This window comes from Bufo gargarizans, chromosome 10 (assembly GCF_014858855.1).
Source record: "Bufo gargarizans isolate SCDJY-AF-19 chromosome 10, ASM1485885v1, whole genome shotgun sequence".
In the NCBI taxonomy this organism is placed as follows: domain Eukaryota; kingdom Metazoa; phylum Chordata; class Amphibia; order Anura; family Bufonidae; genus Bufo; species Bufo gargarizans.
Window position 1 is genome coordinate 16,863,347 of NC_058089.1, and position 22,100 is coordinate 16,885,446.

General features: G+C 46.3%; 1 protein-coding gene across 1 annotated transcript in view; it reads left to right on the plus strand.

The window, feature by feature from the left end:
* Window positions 1–5,874: 5,874 nt before the first annotated feature.
* LOC122920785 (golgin subfamily B member 1-like) overlaps window positions 5,875–22,100 on the plus strand; it is a 69,971-nt gene continuing 53,745 nt past the window's right edge. Inside the window, 8 exon segments of the mRNA XM_044270513.1 lie at window positions 5,875–6,001; window positions 13,235–13,294; window positions 13,371–13,514; window positions 14,539–14,685; window positions 16,174–16,296; window positions 18,274–18,438; window positions 19,379–19,555; window positions 20,542–20,664. Coding sequence (XP_044126448.1) covers window positions 13,250–13,294; window positions 13,371–13,514; window positions 14,539–14,685; window positions 16,174–16,296; window positions 18,274–18,438; window positions 19,379–19,555; window positions 20,542–20,664 — 924 coding nt within the window. The 5' untranslated portion in view covers window positions 5,875–6,001; window positions 13,235–13,249.

The following is a 22,100-nucleotide window of genomic DNA, read 5'->3' on the forward strand; positions in this document are numbered from 1 at the left end:
CAAAATGATTTCTTCTAGCTTGCCTAGTCCCCGTTAAAATGTGTTTAGCGCCGTCTGATCTTTTGTGGCTGACCTCTGCCTGTGTACTGTGTTTTACCTGTTCCGCATGTCCTGACCTCCTCCTGCTTATTGTACTGACCCTGTGGTGCTTATCCGAACCCTTAACCTGTTTACCGGATTGAATAAACTCTGCCTGTCCTAACCACGACTCGTACACCCACTATGATTCTGCCTGTTCCCTATGGTGCCACACAGCGGTGTCTTTTAATCAGCCTGGGTCAGCTGTCACTGAACAGAGACTAGTCCAAGAGGTAGCAGCCCGGTGGTTCCCCTGCAGAGAAGATAAGATCCCTGTATAGGGCCCTTAGATAATGCCCTTAAGGGTAGCCCTAAGCCAAATCCATTCAGTGCATCCACACCTGCTGGGCTACAGAATCATTAGCATAAAGATTTTTGCCTCAAGACCAGGAGCCCTGGAGGTTCAAGTGGGCCTGAAGTTGGATCACCAGAGAACACTAGTTCGGTTCACTTGACATCCCGGAAGTCAAGAGCTTGAAGCCATAATGCAGACGTTACAACTGAGCTGCATTGTGATTGTCTGAACGAGGCCTAAGTCAGTACAAATGTTATTCTAAGCTACACCTCAAGATTTCATGCACTTGTGTCCCATTATCCATGGTTTGGTCTAGGTGGACATAACACAAGACATTCTCATAGCAAACAATGCACTTGGATGTGATTAAAATAAGATTCAATTAGTCCTGCTTGGAAAGACAGGAGCTACAATTAGGATTTGCAACTGGGCGAATCTCATTAGGAGACAGAACTAGGCCAGTCAATCAGTCTGTACCTCCTTTAGTTAATTGGTTGTAGGGGAAATCTAGTATTACCTGGCCGCCATTCCAATGGGGGCTTCTACGACTTTTTATATATCTTAATGAAACAAACATAGCTGTAACTAAAAGTTGATATAGGTCATCGAGTCATACAGCTGGGTGGTCCATCTGGTTGATTGAAACAAATCCTTAAAATCACCCTGGATGCGCCTACCAAAAGCAGAACACCCACCCTGATAAGGGTGATCCCATTGTCTTCGGAATACCTAAAACTATATCCATTGGGGTGTACCAAACTACTTAGGGACAGTAGTGGACTACCGATACCTAGGAATACCTAGCAGGGTTGGAGTCTTGCTATACTAATCTCCCAGGAGATACCAGAGGAGGCAGGGACCAGAAGCATATCCTGTGGCATATCGAAGAATGGAAAACCCTTTTAAGACGTCCTCAGTTTCAGAATTTAAGCCTCAGTAGGTTGTATCATGCTTCAGGACCAGTTTCTTGCTTAGACGTGTGTCTACTGCCCCTCTGTAGGTTCACCAATAACCATTTCTAGTTTAGCACAAGTGCGGGTCAGATAAAGGCTGTCAAAAAATCATGATCTTAATGTGTGCTCTGGTCAGCAAGACATTGCTGGCTTTTAGATATCTGTGGAGAACCTCTTTAGAATGAAGGAACTGTATCCAAAAATCAAGCCGCCTAGAAATGTGATTGTCCCAAGGTCCAACCGAGTGGGGTAACTAGAAATGACGGGGCCCACAGCAAATTTGTATATGGGCCTTCCCCTCCCCAGAAACTTCTTTGCATCCCCCAACTCACGTGCAACCCCCACTCTTGTGGCTAGTCAAGATGGAGCTCTCAGATGAGGCCCGGCAGCCGCTCAGTTGATTTCCTACAGTGCAACTGTATAATACTGTTGAGGAGGCCCTGACAATAAAATCTTTTAGTCCTCCTCCTGGGTGGGCCCCTTCTGAGTTCGGGCCCCTAAGCAGCCTCTTCCCCTATAGCTACACCCCTGCGTCTGCCGACAACTTTGAAATGTGTATGGCCGCCCGTACTTTTAGCTTTTTTTGTACTACTTTTTTTTCCACATGGTCATTACTTTGGTTTCTAATAACAGTGTTTTTGTTATTTTGTTAGATATCCTGTAATTTTAATGATAAGTTAGACGCAACATGGCCTTCACTATTTATCCTCCTACGTGCGGTGGGGGAGTTTCATGGAGAGTATATCTACTTTCTCTCCTGAATTTCTGGAGGACATGCACTACTGACGAAGGTAGTTTTTTTTTTCCCAGAAGACAAAGATTTGTGATGGCACTGCACCATCTAGTGTTGTAAACGCAAATCTTCACACCGCAATGTGGTACCGTATGTAAAAAAAATGCAATTGTGGTTCCAAATAACTCCACATTTCACATTAGCCAAAGTCTCAGGAACAAGCTCTACGTGGAATAGCGGCACATCTCAGACAGTTCACAGACTAGTCTGATGATGGTTTCAATGTATGTTTTCTCTTGGATCCACTTCCAATTCTAGAAAATAAAAAATAAAAATAAAACTGGACTAGGCCCTTTATTGTCTAACAAGTCATATTTTGACATATTTTAAAAGTGAGACACTAACAAATGCCCCTCCCGTATGCCGAGCCCCTCACACTGATTCTACTTACCCGGCTTTCCGCGTCGCTCCTGGTCCCCGCACCACTGCTGCTGCTTCTCTCCGTGCGCGGGTAAAAACATCCGGTGTCGGGGGGAGCCTCCCTAGCATCCTGGGTGACACTAGGGAGGCTCGTCCCCGTCACCGCCTGCCATTGGCTGCCTCCCCCACCTTCCCCGACACCAGATGTTTTCATCCGCGCACAGGGAGAAGCGGCGGCGGTGCGGGGACCAGGAGCGGTGCAGGGAGCCAGGTAAGTAGAATCAGTGTGAGGGGCTCGGCATATGGGGGACATTTTTATAGTGTTGGATAACCCCTTTAACTGTAGTAAAGTGATTTGTATAAACCAAGAAGTGGCGCCAAATATTAGACATAGTGGCCAGAGCGAAAACTGCAGGATTTTTGGTTTTAGTTTAAATATAAAAAGTGACATGGAAAATTAAAAATAACATTATAAAAAATAATTAAAAAATATGTTAAACATAAAAAAAGTGATTTAAACAGCAGGTCATTTTCTCATACATGACACATTCCCTTTAAGTACAAGGCAAGTGGATAAGTTTTTTTTTGTTTCTTTTTTTTTTTTTTAATCTCACCCATGTCAAGCTCTCGTCGTGGAAAGAGCATGGATTTCTTGTGGATTTTTCCCATTGAACTAAATGGGACAGAGGAAATCCACAATTAAATGCCAGTGCTGCTGACTGTGCTATGGATTACCGTGCGGATCCACAGGAAAAATTGAATTCTTTCCTTTTTCACTACTACGGGACACTCAGCAGCAATCCACAGCAAATTTCACATGGATTTGTCTAGTAAATTATGCTGTGAATTTTTGTCTATTTTTTAGCATCAACCCTTGTGGACCTGCTGTAGGACCATGTTCACACGGTGAATTTTCTATGTGGATTTAGTAGCTTTTTCACCCCCGAAATCTGCGCTAAATTAGTTCTCAATCCGCCTCCAATTGTTTTCAATGGGAAATCCGTGCCGATGTTTTTCTTTTCATGCATTGACCTGTATAACGGGTAAAAAAGCATGTCCACTCTTGGTGTGGATTCCAGGTGGAAATTCCTATTGACATCGATGAGAGGCCTAAAAACCACATAAACGTCCGCATGATAAGGCTCCATTCACACATCTGCAATTCCATTCCGCATTTTACGGAACGGAATTGCAGAATTTACTGTAGCCATAACATCTTCGGAGAGCCGTAGTTGGTACTCGAGCTGGCACCATTATGATGGTATGGTAAGATAGATAAGATAAGATGCCTTTATTGTCACTGTACAATACAATGTAATACAATGTACAATACAATGAAATGTTGTTTGGAGCAATCCTAGATGCCATGGACAGGGGAACAAGAACTGACATTTAAACTAAAACATTACACTTGAAAAAAAACAAAAACATTGCACTAGAAGGCATTACTATTCACAGCATATATATATAGCAAGAGCAAAGTAGGAAGTGCTTGTGAGTATATACACACTGATCAGACACCACTGCAGACAAGAGGTCATCATGGGGTCATGAATGCAGCAGTCACTTCAGTCTGTGGTAGTTTCTATCCTAGGTAGCTGGCACGGTTATGGTGACACTGTAGCCTGGCACTGCAATGGTGTATTGTAGTTGGCACTGTTATGGTGGTACTCTAGCTGGCACTGTTATGGTGGCACTTTCATGTTGGTACTGCAGTTGGCACTGTTATGGTGGTACTCTAGCAGGTACTATTATGGTGGTAGCATAGTTGGCATTGTTATGGTGGTACTCTAGCTGGCACTGCAATGGTGTATTGTAGTTGGCACTGTTATGGTGGTACTCTAGCTGGCACTGTTATGGTGGCACTTTCATGTTGGTACTGCAGTTGGCACTGTTATGGTGGTACTCTAGCAGGTACTATTATGGTGGTAGCATAGTTGGCACTGTTATGGTGGTACTGTAGTTGGCACTGTTATGGTGGTACTCTAGCAGGTACTATTATGGTGGTACTCTAGCTGGCACTGTTATGGCAGTACTGTAGCTGGCACTGTTATGATGGTACTGTAGCTGGCACTGTTATGGCGGTACTGTAGCTGGCAGTGTTATAGCGGTATTGTAGCTGGCAGTGTTATGGCGGTATTGTAGCTGGCACTGTTATGGCGGTATTGTAGCTGGCAGTGTTATAGCGGTATTGTAGCTGGCAGTGTTATGGCGGTATTGTAGCTGGCACTGTTATGGCGGTATTGTAGCTGGCACTGTTATGGCGGTATTGTAGCTGGCAGTGTTATGGCGGTATTGTAGCTGGCAGTGTTATGGCGGTATTGTAGCTGGCACTGTTATGGCGGTATTGTAGCTGGCACTGTTATGGCGGTATTGTAGCTGGCAGTGTTATAGCGGTATTGTAGCTGGCACTGTTATGGCGGTATTGTAGCTGGCACTGTTATGGCGGTATTGTAGCTGGCAGTGTTATGGCGGTATTGTAGCTGGCAGTGTTATGGCGGTATTGTAGCTGGCAGTGTTATGGCGGTATTGTAGCTGGCAGTGTTATGGCGGTACTGTAGCTGGCAGTGCTATGGCGGTACTGTAGCTGGCAGTGTTATGGCGGTACTGTAGCTGGCAGTGTTATGGCGGTACTCTAGCTGGCAGTGTTATGGCGGTACTGTAGCTGGCACTGTTATGGCGGTACTGTAGCTGGCACTGTTATGGCGGTATTGTAGCTGGCACTGTTATGGTAGTACTGTAGCTGGCAGTGTTATGGCGGTCCTGTAGCTGGCAGTGTTATGGCGGTATTGTAGCTGGCATTGTTATGGTTGTACTCTAGCTGGCAGTGTTATGGCGGTACTGTAGCTGGCACTGTTATGGTGGTACTCTAGCTGGCAGTGTTATGGCGGTACTGTAGCTGGCAGTGTTATGGCGGTACTGTAGCTGGCAGTGTTATGGCGGTACTGTAGCTGGCAGTGTTATGGCGGTATTGTAGCTGGCACTGTTATGGTGGTACTGTAGCTGGCAGTGTTATGGCGGTACTGTAGCTGGCAGTGTTATGGCGGTATTGTAGCTGGCAGTGTTATGGCGGTACTGTAGCTGGCACTGTTATGGTGGTACTCTAGCTGGTGCTATTATGATCAGACTACTGCACCCAAAAATGGGGGGGAAAAATATTTGTCCCTTCAGCACATGACAGGGGCCGCAGCCTCAGGTTCTGAGCACAGTCACTTCCTTCTAAGCTCCTCCCACCTGGGACACCAGACACATAGGAGGATCTATCATCATCACCATAACAACTGAAGAGAACTAGTTGTTCGACGCCATCTTGGATTCTGGAAGCCAGCACCTTCCATGGCACCAGCAGAGCTGGGCAGGCACCGAAGTGTGACGTCACCACTCAGCTGTGCTGGAGATTATCCTATTCCAAGATGGCCGCCGAGCCTAGCTGCAGCTGAGAGGACGAGCGGGTGTACTGGGAAGCAGAGAGCCGGGGATAACGTGTCATAATGGCTTTACCGTGAGGATCCCGGGGCCGAGGTGAGGAAGGAGAATGACGGTCGGGAGCGGATAGTAACTTCCGCCTGTGCAGGTGCAGTAGGCCCTAGGGGGTTGTGTTGTATGGGGTGTGAGGTGTTCTCCTCCCCTCCCCCTGTCAGCACGTCACCCCTCTCTGACAGGACACTTGGAGCTGTCTTTATGTTGTCAAACTACAAGTCCCAGCATACCTTACCAGCAAAGTCACTGTGAGGCAGGCTGGGACTTGTAGTTCTTTTCACATGATGTCATCCAGATTGGGCTATTACCTCGAAGCGCGTTCATTTTTCTTTTTATCATCCAGTCTGAGTGATCAAACTGATTCATATAACTTTTTTTTATATATTTTTATTAGTGGTTGCACATTATCATAAAATGTCCCCTCGTTCAAGAAATGTGACAATAAGAGGGTCCCGTTGACATTGTGCGGTATTATCGCAGCCCAGAGCCTCAGCTATACCAGTGAGGGAACAAGTGCCAATAAATCCCCCAGCTATATATATATATAACGTCATGTGACCTGATGCCGCAAGCGCAGAGGGTGAAATGTTAATATGATCTAGTCATGTGATGTCTCTGATGCTATTGGTGGAGTGAAGTGGTCATGTGACCTAGTCACATGATGGCTCTGATGCCGTTGGTGTGAAATGATCATGTGATCTAGTCATGTTATTTCTCTGACGCCATTGGTGCTGAAACGGTCATGTGATGTCTCTGATGCCATTGTTGGTGTGAAATGATCATGTGATCTAGTCATGTTATTTCTCTGACGCCATTGGTGGGGTTAAACGGTCATGTGATGTCTCTGATGCCATTGATGGGCTGAAACAGTCATGTGATGTCTCTGACGCCATTGATGGGCTGAAACAGTCATGTGATGTCTCTGACGCCATTGGTGGGGTGAAATGGTCATGTGATGTGTCTGACGCCATTGGTGGGGTGAAAGGGTCATGTGATGTGTCTGACGCCATTGGTGGGGTGGGGTGGGGTGAAATGGTCATGTGAGGTCTGACGCCATTGGTGGGGTGAAATGGTCATGTGAGTTAGTCAGGTGATGGCTCTGACACATCTGGAGGGGTGAAGTGGTCACATGACTGCTGCCATGTTTGACGCTGCTTCATCCACCATGTGCCATAAACATTTCCTCAGTGGAGGTGACATAGATGTGTCTAGAACTCACCTTAAGGCCTCTTGCACCACGCCTGTATGGCTTTTTCAGTATTTTGCGGTCCGCAAAAAAACGGATCCGCAAAAAATATGGATGACGTCCGTGTGCATTGCGTTTTTTGCGGAACGGAACAGCTGGCCCCTGATAGAACAGTACTATCCTTGTCTGTTATGCGGACAATAATAGGACATGTTCTATCTTTGAATGGAACGGAAAAACCGAAGGCATGCGGAGTACCTTCTGTTTTTTTTTTTGTGGATCCATTGAAATTAATGGTTCCGTATACGGATCTTAAAAAACTGAACGTAAACGGGGAAAAAAAAAAACGTTTGTGTGCAAGAGGCCTTAATCTAAGGTCCAGTAATCCGGAAATTTCCTCAAAGGACTGGATACACGATCTGTTACGTGCCAGGTACTGAGGCCCGTTCTCTTCCTGTCTGATAATCCAGAATATTTAATAATTCAGCGCCCCTCAGATCCTTGTCCCCCTCCCTGTAAGGCATTCCAGACACCATAGAGGGGGTCGATACCCCCCCATGATCTAGATTACATGAGGATTAAAGGAATCTGACGTATGAAGTAAAATCCTTTGCTTTTGGCCTCAGTGGGATCAGACCGTCCCAAAAGTCTACAAGGCTGGATTCACACAGGTTTCTACTGGTGCTTTTTTAGCACTTTTTTATTCATTTTTTTTGCTGAAAACGTCAGCTGAAAGTCTATGGGAAACGCACAGGACACACAAGCCTTTCTTTGCCTGCCGCATTTTTCCCCCCAGATTTTTTGGGGCTTTTTTGTCGCTAGTATTTTTCTTTTTAAAAACTCAGCTTGCTGAAGCAGCGGAGAAGAAGAAGCCAAGAAAAAGAAAAACTCAGTCTGCAAAAAAAAGCTGGGGTTTTCATAGCTTTTTTTATTTTTTTTTTAGAATTAAAAAACGTTCCAGAATAAATTTGCCCATGGAGGAATCCTTAGTACACGATATTGTAGTTGATGTCGATTTCAATGCGGTTTCCCCCCAAAAATCGCCATGTGTTACTTGTGAATTTGCCCCAGGGTCTCGCTCCTTACACTGCAAAGTCTGCACCGAAAATCTGCATCAACAATTTACACGCTGCAGAGTATCAATCTCCATGAGGAAAATCTCTGCACAGCCTAGATAAAAACCCGCGCCGTGCGCATGTGGCCTTAAAGAGGTTAGCGTATACGGGGCGTGTGATTCCTAATGAATAAAATCATACTCCCCTACCCACCTCCATGCCGCTCGGTGATCATCCCGTTCACTTCCGACCGGGGTCGATGACTCGCTGCTGCAGCCAGTGGTCCTCCGACTGCTGAGATCAGTCATTGGCTGCGGCCAGAAGTGAACAGACCAGGGGGACCACAAGATCACCGAACGGAGCCAGGGGGCTGGAACGGAGCAGGTGAGTATGGTTTATTTATTTATTACGCTTCGGGGGGCTAGCTAAAAAACAACCAAGGGGAAATACTGGTAGAATAGAGAACCTGCAATACGAAAAAAAAAAAGAAAAGTGAAATTTTGGATTATTCTGCAATTCTGTGCTGGAAATAAGTGCCGGATTATCGGGCACCGCGTTAAGAGTCATTTCACTGTACGTCGCCCAGGTGAAGGCGCTGGTGGACGCAGGACCGCCGTCCACCATGATAACAGAGTCTCATTAATTTAGCTCTGACTGTTTCTATTTCCACCGCTCGCTCGCTCTCCCTTTGTTGCCTCCTCCATCCGGCTGGCACGGCAGCTGCACAGTAATCCGCGGCCCTCACGCCTCCATTCAGCTGTCACTGTGGGGGAGACGACGACGCAGCAGCAGACAAGTGCATGAGGCCGCAAACAGGGATGGGGCCATGTGGCTGCTTGAGCTCAAGACAGGAGGATGTTAATAGCGTCACTGTCTCTTTAAATGATAACAGATAACATTAAAAGGAATACATTTTTCTGGCAATAATGGCCAAGGAATAACGAGAGAAAAATCAGCCTGTTTCAGAACAGCGCCACCCCTGGTCACAGGTTGTATTACAGCTCAGTTCCATTCACATCTGTGCAGCTGGGTTGCAATACCAGATACAACCTGGGAGCAGTTGTAGCGCTATTTCTGGAAGATAGACAAGAAGTTTTAAAGGGGTATTCCCATCACAGACAATGGGGGCATATCGCTAGGATATGCCCCCATTGTCTGATACGTGCAGGTCCCACCTCTGGGACCCGCACCTACAATGAGAACAGAGCTGGGAAATGAACGGAGGGCGTAGCCACCCTCTATTCATTTCTATGGGGCTGCCGAAAATAGACGAGCACTGGCTCGGCTATTTCAGTCTGCCCCTATAGAAATGAATGGGAGCAGGGGCCGCGTGTGCGCTCCCATTCACTTCTATGGGATGGGAGCAGTGCACGGTGGGGTCCTCCAGCCACAGCTCTCCATGCTCCGTTCTTGATATAGGTGCGGGTCCCTAGCGATGTGCCCCCATTGTCTGTGATGGGAATACCCCTTTGTGCAACCTTACCCTTAAAGGGGTTGTCCAAGATTTTGATATGGATGGGCTTATCCTCAGGATAGATTATCAACATCAAATCAGTGTGTGTGTGTGTGTGTGTGTGTGGGGGGGGGGTCCAACTCCCTGTACCCTCGCCGATCAGCTTTTTGAAGAGACCGAAGTGACGCGGCCTCTTTCTAGGTCGGTGAAGTCACATTCATCAGTGACATGTCCTAGGCGCAGCTCAATGCCATTCAAGTGAAGCTGCAATACCAAGGATAGCCACTATAAGAGACGGCGCTGTGCTTGGTAAGCTGCGAGCTGTGGGGGTGCTGGAGATGGACCTCACCAATCTGATAATGATGACCTATCATGAGGATAGATCATCAATATTAAACACCCGGACAACCCCTTTAACTGGGTTTTCCAGGAAGATATTAAAAAGAAAGAAAGAAAGGGATAAAGACAATCATCACTCACCGATCCGATCCCCCGTCGCTGCGGTCCTCGCTGCTCTTTGCTTTCTAGTTCTGGCTCGACCCAGGAAATCACTTAGAATGGCTGCTCAATTGGCCCACAGCTGTGTCTCCCAATCGCCTCCCATACACATGCATGCTCAGCTTGGCAGAGCATGCATGTGTTCTGCATGGGAAGATGGGAGTAAGCGTCCTAGCTCCCTGAGAACTAAAGGATTGGGCATGTTGAAATTCTGCATGCCTGATCCTTCTCTCTCTGGACATGCGCTATCAGGGGAGAGTCGGGAGGCCCCCATATACACTAGATGGTTGGCCGATCCCACCTAAATTGGCAGTTTTGGCGACATTTACTACGGGCTTTTGTGAGGCATTTTATGATGCCAGTTGATTTCGGTAGGCACTGGTGGTCCTCTAGATCAGTAGCACCGGCTAAGGCGGCTTTCACATTAGCGTTTTTTTGCGGATCCGTAATGAATCTGCAAAAACGCTTCCGTTACAATAATACAACCGCATGCATCCGTCATGAACGGTTCCGGTTGTATTAAGTCTTCTATAGACTATTGAAAGTCAATGGGAGACGGATCCGTTTTCTATTGTGTCCGTTTGGCTCAGTTTCGTCAGGCGGACAACAAAATGCTGCAGCCATGCAAGTGTGCATCTTGGGAGTTGTAGTTTTACCACAGCTGGAGTGTCGGAGGTTAGCCATTACAGACCTAGACCCTACACTACAGAATAGAATGCATTAGGACCTATCTTAAAGGGGTCCTCATGCAATAAGCATTGACGTGATATGTTATCAGGGAGTCCAACCTCTCCGACCTCCACCTCTGTCTACCAGTGCTACTTTAAAGGGATTGTCAACATCTTCTTTAAGAACAATCACAGGATCGGCTGTCATATGGCTACACCTGTTCTCTGTCTGACAATATATCGCCCTTAGTTGACCTCGCGTTTCGGCAGGAGATGCAAGTGAAGACGTCATGATTGTCCTCAGTGATGACTGTCACTTTAAATTTGAGCATGACACATATAAACCGACTTCTCATTGCAGATATTAGCGTCCTGGAAATATGAGCGCTGCTTCCTGCAGATAGCTGACACAACCGGTTTGGTAGCTTTCTTAAAGGGATTTTCTCCAGGCATTTGATTCCTTATGGTGCAGTTTCCTGTGATGAGGGTGAAGATGTCTATGTTCATGATGATGAACGCCGCCCTGCCCCTTATTCTTGTCACAGCTTGTGTATGCCTAGGAGCTGAGGGCAGGGAAAGGTGGTTCTTTGCATCTGTGGACTAATATTGTGTTTTATGAATTTGTATTGTCCTATTTGCTAAAATATAGATCCTGTGAAGAGGGGTGCTCCAGTAAGGATCCTCATCTCTGAGCTTCTCTCGCTCTGGAGGACCAGTCCTGTTCTTTATCCATTGATTTGAATGTGTAATATTAATTTCACCTGTGGAGGTGCTGCAGTTAAATTCAGCACTTGCTGCTACTTTTCCAGGATTACTGCTGATCGCTGGGGATCTGAGCAGGGGGGCATTCATTTTCAGGAAAGCCTTCTAATAAGTAGAGATGATGCCCTTTAAGGCTAGGGCCACACGGCGACATGTATGTCGCTTGACATTTATTGTAATGATAGTCTATGGTGTCGCACTGTGACATGCAACATGCTGTGACACGACAGTTACAAAAATCCAAGTTGCGACACTATCATTACCAAAAATGTGTAGCCCTAGCTTAAAGGGTTGTGCAAAGAACAGCTCAGCAATTGGTAAATTTTACTCCGGCATTTTTGTATTTGTGTGTGGGAGGGGTGTAGACAATACTTTTGGCCCTGCCAACAATTTGCGCCTGCTGGGGGAAAGATGGCTCTGCCGGCGCCTGCTGGGGGAAAGATGGCTCTGCCGGCGCCTGCTGGGGGAAAGATGGCTCTGCCGGCGCCTGCTGGGGGAAAGATGGCTCTGCCGGCGCCTGCTGGGGGAAAGATGGCTCTGCCGGCGCCTGCTGGGGGAAAGATGGCTCTGCCGGCGCCTGCTGGGGGAAAGATGGCTCTGCCGGCGCCTGCTGGGGGAAAGATGGCTCTGCCGGCGCCTGCTGGGGGAAAGATGGCTCTGCCGGCGCCTGCTGGGGGAAAGATGGCTCTGCCGGCGCCTGCTGGGGGAAAGATGGCTCTGCCGGCGCCTGCTGGGGGAAAGATGGCTCTGCCGGCGCCTGCTGGGGGAAAGATGGCTCTGCCGGCGCCTGCTGGGGGAAAGATGGCTCTGCCGGCGCCTGCTGGGGGAAAGATGGCTCTGCCGGCGCCTGCTGGGGGAAAGATGGCTCTGCCGGCGCCTGCTGGGGGAAAGATGGCTCTGCCGGCGCCTGCTGGGGGAAAGATGGCTCTGCCGGCGGCTGCTGGGGGAAAGATGGCTCTGCCGGCGCCTGCTGGGGGAAAGATGGCTCTGCCGGCGGCTGCTGGTGAGTGCACTGCCGGCGGCTGCTGGGGGAAAGATGGCTCTGCCGGCGGCTGCTGGGGGAAAGATGGCTCTGCCGGCGGCTGCTGGGGGAAAGATGGCTCTGCCGGCGGCTGCTGGGGGATAGATGGCTCTGCCGGCGGCTGCTGGGGGAAAGATGGCTCTGCCGGCGGCTGCTGGGGGAAAGATGGCTCTGCCGGCGCCTGCTGGTGAGTGCACTGCTGTGAGTTTTGGGGAGGAAAAGGACTGCAGGCAAGAGAGAGGGAACACTGCTATGATTGTTATGAGCAAGGACAATATCTATCTCACATCCCAGCTGCTCCGCTCTCCAAATACAACCCTGACATGTGAGCGCCTGGGTTGGCATCTGCAAACTAGAACAAGCCATATACGTTGCGGTCTCCTCTGACCTGTCCATACACATGCACACTCGGCACAGCATGTTTATTTCGTATGGAAGGAGGAGAAGAACCCCTGCCAAACTCTTTTGCTGGCAAAACCAAAGATCGGGCACATCAAAATCCAGCATGCTTGATGCTTCTTTCCCCTAACATTGAGTATACCCACATAAACATTAGATTGTTGGCAGATCCTAATGAGAAAACCTAATGTGCATACAACTGATAGATGTAACACGATGTGCTTGCTTTACAGAGCCCACCTGACACCATGTGGAACTGGTATTCTGGGGACGAGTCCCAGTCGTCAGGCACAGTAAGTCCTTGACTTGTGTCTGTTTTCTGCACTTCCTATTGGAGAGATATGGTCTGACTGTATCTTGTCTCCACAGTCGCCTGCAAACCAGACCGCTGGCACCATGTCAGTGGCAGACCTGACGGAGCAGTTGGCACAGACTCAGAAGCTGGTGGCGCAGCTGAAAGATCTGATCAGAGAGAAGGACAATGAACTGCGCAAGAAGGACCAAGATCTCAAGGTCTGTGTGCACAGGAAATTGTGACCGGGGTGGGGAGGTTGTAACGATTGCAAATATAGCAATCATGGGGCATATTTATTAAGACCGGTGTTTTAGACACCGGTCTTAATAACCACGTGCGCTGGCAGTGGATTGCCAAAGTTACGTTGAGGCGCCACCACCGATTCTGAATGTAAGACAGCTTCCTTGCTGTCTGCCCGGCCTCTTCCCCGCCCACGCCACACCCCCAATTTTTAGACCTGGCATGAGCGGGGAAGAAGTCGCAGATTCTGCCGCAGCATGACATGCAACAGGATCTGCGCCAGATATACGCCACAAAAGTGGTGTATATCTGTTCATAAATGACCCCCTATGTGCTGTGACGGTGAATGGATTTTAAAGCTATCTGAAGACCAGTGCTCAGCAACCTCCAGCTTGGTGAAACTGCAACTCCCAGCATGCACCATTCACTTCTGTGAGAGTTCTGAGAACATCCAAGCAGTTGTGCATGCTGGGAGTCGTAGTTGCTGATCTCCGCTGTACATAGTCTATTTCAGTTGGCTGATCCGAATTGAGAGAAATAAGATTCTGCAAGGTTCTGGGCACATTTTCACTTGTCCGTTCCTTTGTTTTTTTTTGAGGTGAGAGATACCAGTGGTGTCTCACAACTGAGTATCTGCTCCTCCATTAAAAAAACATTTGCACTTTTGCAGGGATGGCCAACTTGAGGCTCTTCGGGAGTTGCAAAACTACAACTCCCAGCATGCCCACACTGCTTACAGCTATGAGCCTACAGCAGGGCATGGTGGGAGTTGTAGTTTTACAACAGCTGGAGAGCCACAGGTTGGCCATAATTGGCATATGGCATTCAGAATGAAGCTTGTATGTTAATAGAGGGGTGAGAGCTATTGCCCTAATGGGCAGCAGGACACTTTCCTTCCTATCTAGGGTCACAGAAATGAGTTAGGAGATGGGCAGAGGTCTTGATCATGTTCTCACTTTACTATTGTGCCATTCATTGACTGAGGACCTCTTGACTTTGCAGGAAGAGAAAGAATCTTCAGAATCCAAAATCTCGAAAGCGAAGCTCCAAAACAAGGCCAAGATTGCATCATTAACCTCTCAGCTGGAGGAGCTGAAGAAGCAGCTAGCGTCATCCGGTGCTCAGGTGAAGAAACCTGAGAGCAAGAAGGTAAATGTTTGCTTCAAGCTCTTCACGTGCTGTGGAACCTGAAGTCCAATTCGGTGCCGTTTCATCATTTGCAGTGCTGGATTAGAGGCATGGAGGTGCAGGGTGTGACCCATGTAAGCTGGTGGAGGAAAGTTAAAAGTTATAAGAATGCAACTTTATTTTGTCTGGTAACTTTATTTTGCAGCTCTGAAGCATGCTATTTTTTTCTCCGGAGTTAGTACACAACTCGGGCATTGGTTATGCCACCAGTGTCAGATAGGGTCCCAGATGTGGGACTTGCACCTATATGTAGAACGGAGCCCCAGAAAGAATGAGAGCACACCACACTTGTGCATTTAGAAAAAGACAGCAAATGTAAATGTGTTCTCTGGCTTTACAAAATATTTGGGCTAGCTTTGGGATTGGCCATCAATATCTGATTGGTTGACAGAGAAGGGTGTCATGCTGTCTGTTGTGGGTGGGAAACTCCACACTGAACACAGGAGGGAAGGGGAACAGTAACTGGGCCTGGAAACTAGGGAAGAAATAAGTCACCTCCTAGTCAGCCCTAATCCGGGCCCTGACTACCTATCAATATGAATAGACCTTGAAGGTAGGAATATTCATATGCAGGATACCTAGGCCCTGATTTCCCTATAATGCCCTGGAATAAGTATAAGAGCCAGAGACAACCCATTCCTCCCCAGATGGACAAATAGGAAATCTCTGTCTCAGGCCCAGATACAACAACAGGGAAAATAACAAATACAAACAAACGTGACACTTAACGTCTATAGAGATGGAAGAACAGGAACTCCAGAGACGACCTCACACCAGCTCAGCAAACCCCAAATGAAGCTATCTACCGCATAGTCAGAAGGGTGGGGTCACACTATAAAGGTTAGAAGTGATGACCACTGAGCAACAGCTGAGAAAAGGGATGTGGTCATTAACCCTATCAACACTGAATAAAGAGAAATCAAGGAGGCTGTCCTCCACGCTCAGCCAGTCTCTGTGATCTCCTGACACGAGTCACCTGAGGGACCGATTACAGACTGTTACAGCTTCATTTCATTCAAGGGAATGGGGTGAGCTTCAATACCAGGGAAACCTGGAGAACAGTGAAGGGGATACTGTTCTCAGTGGAGGATAATGATCGCTGGGGGTGCTGAGAGTTGGAACTCTACTGTTCAGATATTAATGGCCTCTCCTAAGGTAGGCAGCAGATTTTTGTAGAGCTGGAGAATGGACAGCATAGGGAGAGAGGGATGGGATTTTAGTACAGAATTATATTTCTAAAGTAAGAGAGCTTAATTAGAAGAAGTTTTATCCTGCAAACCCCTAAAATTGTTTTATCTACTGCTTTGTTCTGGATGTAATCTATTGTTTTCTGTTATCAGCCATTTTAGACTGGAGGGCGACTTTTGTGTTGTTCAGTGGCATTACTGACAGTCCAGAAAAATGTCCGCTACTTTAATTACTTTTTTTTTTTTTTTTTTCTTATTTCAGGGATCTGGGGATGTCGACCAAGAGAACGCTTCTGCAAACCGAGGCAAAATTCTGGTGCTAAGGAAACGAGTGGAAGAATTGGAGTCACAGCTAGCGCTTAAAAATAAAGAGCTCAAGAAAAAGGTACCATGAAATAATGTGAGGGAGGGTCACTGTGTATTATATGTGTTCATCCTGAGGGTAAATCCCGGCTTCTGAGGCTATAATGCTCCTTTGTTTGCATTGAATGGGAAAGACTTCCACAGAGCCTTAATAAAAGTTTGTTCATTTTGGGTGAAAAGTTCTGCAATTTTCTAATGTTTTCTTACATCTGTTTATCTACAGTCCAGTATCTCTACCTGCTATTAAACAGGTGGCATATTGCTAGGATAGGTGTGGGTCACACCTCTGGGACCCGCTCCTATCTCCAGAACGTGGGCCCCCGAAGTGAACAAAGAGCATAACATGCAAGCGCAGGCATCCTCCATTCATTTCTGAGACTGCTGAAAAAAGGAGAGCGCTGGCTTGGCTACCTACGGCCGTCCCATAGAAGTGAATGGAGTCGTAGCCGCACTCACACTCTGCTATTTTCAGAATTTCCATAGAAGTGAATGGCGAGCACACCACACAATTTCAGGGGTTCGTTCTGGAGATAGGTAAGGGTCCCTTCTCTGAGACCCATACCTATCTGACTTTGATAGCATATCCTAGTATATGTCATTAAAGTTCCAGATAACACAACTCCTTTCATGAATAAAATCATTTTTCTCTACATCCGGATATGACTGCCAATATTATGACGGTCATTATTGAGCCTTATTCTAAAGTGTCATCCTCGAATAATGGCTGCACGAGAGATTGTACAGCCATGGATCGTATGAGAGCTATGTAGCCAGCCGAGCTGTCATTGCCTCCATTGGTCCCAGCGGTCACGTGATCACTGAGGGACAGGTCACATGACCAGTACAGCCCTGGCAGATGTCAAGACTGTTATGGCAGCTCCTGTTATAGGGAAAATAAGTAATATAAAAAAAAAAGTAAATCAAAATCTATAAAGCAATCATGTCCATAAAAGGTCTTTTCTGGCCTTTTGGGGGAAAGCATCATGAAAAATAAAATGAAAGTAAGAAAGAAATAATAACTGAATGCACACCAATGATATACAAGGCCTGCCCCAACACAGGGAAAAATAAACACAATTAAGAAAAAATATTAGTAATTGTGTTTAACCTATAGATGCAAAAAATAAAAATTCTACTGGTCAGTGTGAATATTAAGGCTCTGATCACATCTGTGTTGTGGCTTCCATTTATAACGGAGGCCACAATACTGTGACGGATCTGTATCATTGCAGACACAAGCATGGCATGTGTCGGTTCCTTCATAGTTCCTCGTGTGAATGAGGCTCCATTGCAAATGTAAATGTTGGCCTAAAAACCTGCTCCTGATCTCCTCCTGCACACAGTCTGTTAGACTGTATCAGTCTGGACAATCCCTCTGAACCCCTACACGGATGCAGTACATGCACACGTTGTCACAAACTGCAACGCTTTGAAAGTAGGACTTAGTTCTAATCCTTTGAAAAAAAAACCGGAGGTTTCCATTACCTGACAGCAAGCAGGGAAAATCAAAATGGTTCATGATTATGTTCACACAGGGCAAATTTGTTCCATACATTTTGGCTAAAAATCCTTTGCATACATATTAATAGGGTTGTTCATACATGGATTTTTACAAAGCCCCATTGAGATATATGGGCCAGGGAACATACCCCAGAGCAGTGGGTGTCACTCTGTGCACTAAAATATCTATAACTTGTCCTATCAGTTACTCTCTGATTCCATCTCTGCCTGCTGAAAAGTCGTCCATAATGATGACCCTTTAGGTGACGGTGACAGCCTCTTAGACCTTGTCCTTGTGTTAACCGCAGCTACTATTTGCTATATAGCAGTACTAGCTGAACCTGAGCTGGGCTACCTCTATGCGCTTTAAACATGTGGCCAGTATATTATAGATGTAATATTTGCGGACCACTGCTGCTGACGTGTTTTCTAGCAGTACTGTGGTATGTTCATGATGGCTGCTTCATTTCTGAACTCTCTTGGCTGTTTTGCTTCCCAGGAGGAGGACCTGGAGGCTCAGAGGCTGCGCGGCTCTGAACTGGATGTCATGCTTGCAGCAAAAGAGGAGAAATTGGCTAAAAAAGAGGCTTATATTAGAGATCTGCAAATGTCTGCTGCATCAAACGCCCCAGTAGAGACGACAAGTGCTGGACCGGATGCTAAGGTATCGCTACGATCTGGTATTGTTATTAGCGGTCTCAGTTTCTGCAGCTACCGAACCGCGGTGGCTGTCACATTGCTTGAATATAAATTATCATCCACATCAACTAAGTCTGTCAAATGATATTCCAAATCTTGGCAAAATGATGGCATACAGCTAGGTGGGTCAGACCTCTAGTACACATACAATCCTGAGAATGATGGAGCTGCAGCGCATGTTATGGTCTGCATCATCCTGGACCTGCCCTGCACAGAGCTTCTCCTGGCTGCGCAGGGAACAACAGTGAAGAGAATGCAGGTCCTAAAATAGCCCTGAAACCCGTTCCTTCTCAGTAACGAAGACCCCTGCCAGTCACAAAGTGATGGCACATCCTAGTTATTTACCATTGGTGTGTGTGATTGGAATTATCCTTTAAAGGCTATGTACACCTTTGGGGGCAATTTATTTTTTATTATTGCATTGTACTTATTTTGAGCTAAAAATCATTTTTTCAATTTATTAAAAATATGAAATCCTTTTTCTTGTACATAGCTGAGATGATGTAGTAGCAGCCTCTGGATTTTCTGTCTTTTCCGTCAACTGGGGAGCAGACAGGCTCCTTATCTCTGCTCGCTAACATTATAAACACTCATTATAACTCAATCCTTATCTTACTGATAAGAATGTGGCTTAAATAAGTGTTTATGACCTCTTAGTAGTTTAGAGATAAGGGTTATTAGATGGCTGGCACAAAGTAAAAGTATCAGTTAAACAGTTAGAAAAACATTTAACCCTTTGTGATAGAATGGCGCAATATTTTTAATAAAGGCCAATTGAAAATATGATTTTTAGGCAAAAATGAGTAAAATGCAATCATAAACCAAAATTGCCTCTGAAGGTGTACATGGCCTTTAACCTATGAAAATTTATGTGAATTGTGATTTGAAATTTTTTGTTGACCTAGATAACGGCAAATGAATCAACCCAGGAGCTTCAGGTTTTAATCCAGAATCTGACTAGGAAAGTAGAGCAGAGCGAGGAGAAGTATAGTCTACTTCAAGAGCAGACAGAAAGCCTGAAAGCCTTTCTGAACAAAGAGAAGAGCGTTTTCCAGGAGAAAGAAGCCATGTATATGGAAAATGTGAGTTGTTCCAGGCCTGTGCTTCTATACAACTCTGGTGGGTCATAATATGCGCTTATGTCTTTGTGTGTCTCCTCCTTTCCTTACCAATCACTTCTTGTTAGAGGGTTCTTTCAAGAATAATCTGATCACAAGGTGTGTGGCTGCTGGAACCCTCTGCAATCATCTGTGATCGGCATGAAAATCGTTCGACTAGTGTTGGCTCATCATTAGGATAACCCATCAATGTCAGCTCTGGGACCCACCCTTATCTCCAGTGCCCCTGAAGTGAAGGAGAGCACGCCTCACATGTGTGGCCACCCTTCGTTCACCACTGTGGGAGTTCTAAAAAAATAGCTGTGCACTAGCTAAGCTATTTCTGGCAGTCCCACAGCGGTGAATGGAGCAGTGGTCTCGTCTACATGGTGCGCTCTACTTTCCACACTATGGGACTTTCAAAGACAGCCAAGCACGCACGCTCGCTCGCTCGGTTATTTTTGCAACTTCCATAGAGATGAATAGAGAGCACGCCATGCATTCGTGGTGTGCTCTCCTTCACTTTGCGGGCTGAGATGAGCCAGCCCCTTTAATTATCCTGTAGCGCCACCACAGGAGAAATGAAACATTACATGATGCCCATTGAAATCATTGGGCTGTATGTGAAATGTAAGGATGTGTCAGGGCCAGCAGACAGAGCGTGAGATGCTCTTAGTAGCTGATCTCCAATTCTGATAATTTAAAGGGGGATTGTAAGAAACTTGCGAATGGGCATGAAATGGTACAAAATAAATAATATAGCTAGTACTTGCCTGTTAAATTACGGGCTGTACAATGTCATGGGCACCATGCCTATGCACGTTGTAGGGTATTTTGACGCAAAAACTGATGTAATTGAATAGGAATGCAGCACATCTGTGCTCATGTATTTCTACCGCCATACGTATGCTTTCAACTATTTACAAACCGTGTATTGCAGTCTTTCTGTTAAGTTATTGTCCTGTTTCCAGATACGAGTTTATCAGAATATAATTTTGGAAAAAGACAAGGAAATGAAACTGCTGTCAGAGAAACATGACCAGGAGCTTTTTAAGATTGCAGCCAAATCCGATTCCACTGCTGAGCTCCATCAGGTAGGTTCAACCAAGCGCAAACATTTACTTGTTGACAATGGTATTGCAGGGAAGGTGAGGGCTTGACCTCCGCTTTTTCACTGCTGCCACTCTGTGGCTGCACCCCCCTGCTCCCATCATCTGTTAGAGGGGTGCTGCCACCTCATAAATTTTTCCTCAAACTGTGTACCATGGTCTAAAATATCAAAATGCTTCCCTGTTCCCCCTTTCTGTTCACCTGGCTACAGTGATGAAGTTTTGAAATGACATTTGACCGCTGCAGCCAATCAATGGCCACAGTGGTGACCTAAATGATTAGCCGCAGCAGTCGCATATCGATACGCTGCTTCATTGCTAGAGCCTGGTAAACAGAGATTGGCAGGGAACGAGGAAGCATCAGCACGGGAGCGGCAGGGGATTGTAAAGTGAGTATTTACTCCTTTTGTTATTTTAAACCGTTATAAACTGTAAAAAAAATATAAAGTGGTTAGACAAACTTTTAAAAGTGTGTCTATTACATAAAAATAATTACAGTCACTCCTAAGGCATCTCTAGATGTACATTTGGTGAATTGTAGACAGTCTAACGGTATCTGTACACATTAGGCTACTTTTAGACTGGGATCAGCAAAAACACTTCCGTTACTGATAACACAACCGTCTGCATCTGTTATGAACGGATCCGGTTGTATTATCTTTAACATAGCAAGGACGGATCCGTCATGAACACCATTGAAAGTCAATGGGGGACGGATCCGTTTTCTGTTGAGTCAGAGAAAACGGATCCGTCCCCATTGACTTGCATTGTGCTCCGCATCCCATGATGGAAAGAAAGTTTGCTACGGTTTGCTCTCCAGTATGGGAACGCAACGGAATACATTTTGGAGCATTCCGCTCTGTTCAGTTCCATTTTGTCCCCATTGACAATGAATAGGGCCAAAATGAAACTTGAAAAGAGCAATGCGAATGTGAAAGTAGCCTTAGATGAATGTAGGCCGAACCCAGTGGCCATGTAATGTGTATGGGGCTTTACAGACTCTCTTCTGATGGAAGAAGTCTGGGAAGGAAAAGAAACAGGTGTTTGGATTTTAACATGCCGAATCTTTGTGTTCTAAGGGATGATAAGGCAGACCCCTCTGGCATTAGCTCTCTCTCCATTCATAGCACACGCACGCTCAACAGAGCCACACTAACCCACCTTTCCCTCTGCTGGTTTCTGGAAATACACATTTTTTCCATGCTTGCTGAGTGGGTGGTGTAATGTCAGATCTCTGCCGTGTGCTCTGACCTCGTGCTTCTTTCATTCCGTCTTCCCCTTGTTCTCTTTCACTACAACTTTGAGGCATACAAACTGTAGCTGTATGGAAGGCAGGGAGAGGGGAACTACAGGCTGCAGGATGGTGGGGAAAATGAAAAATGTGAAGAATAATGAATTATTCACAAAAAAACATAATCTTG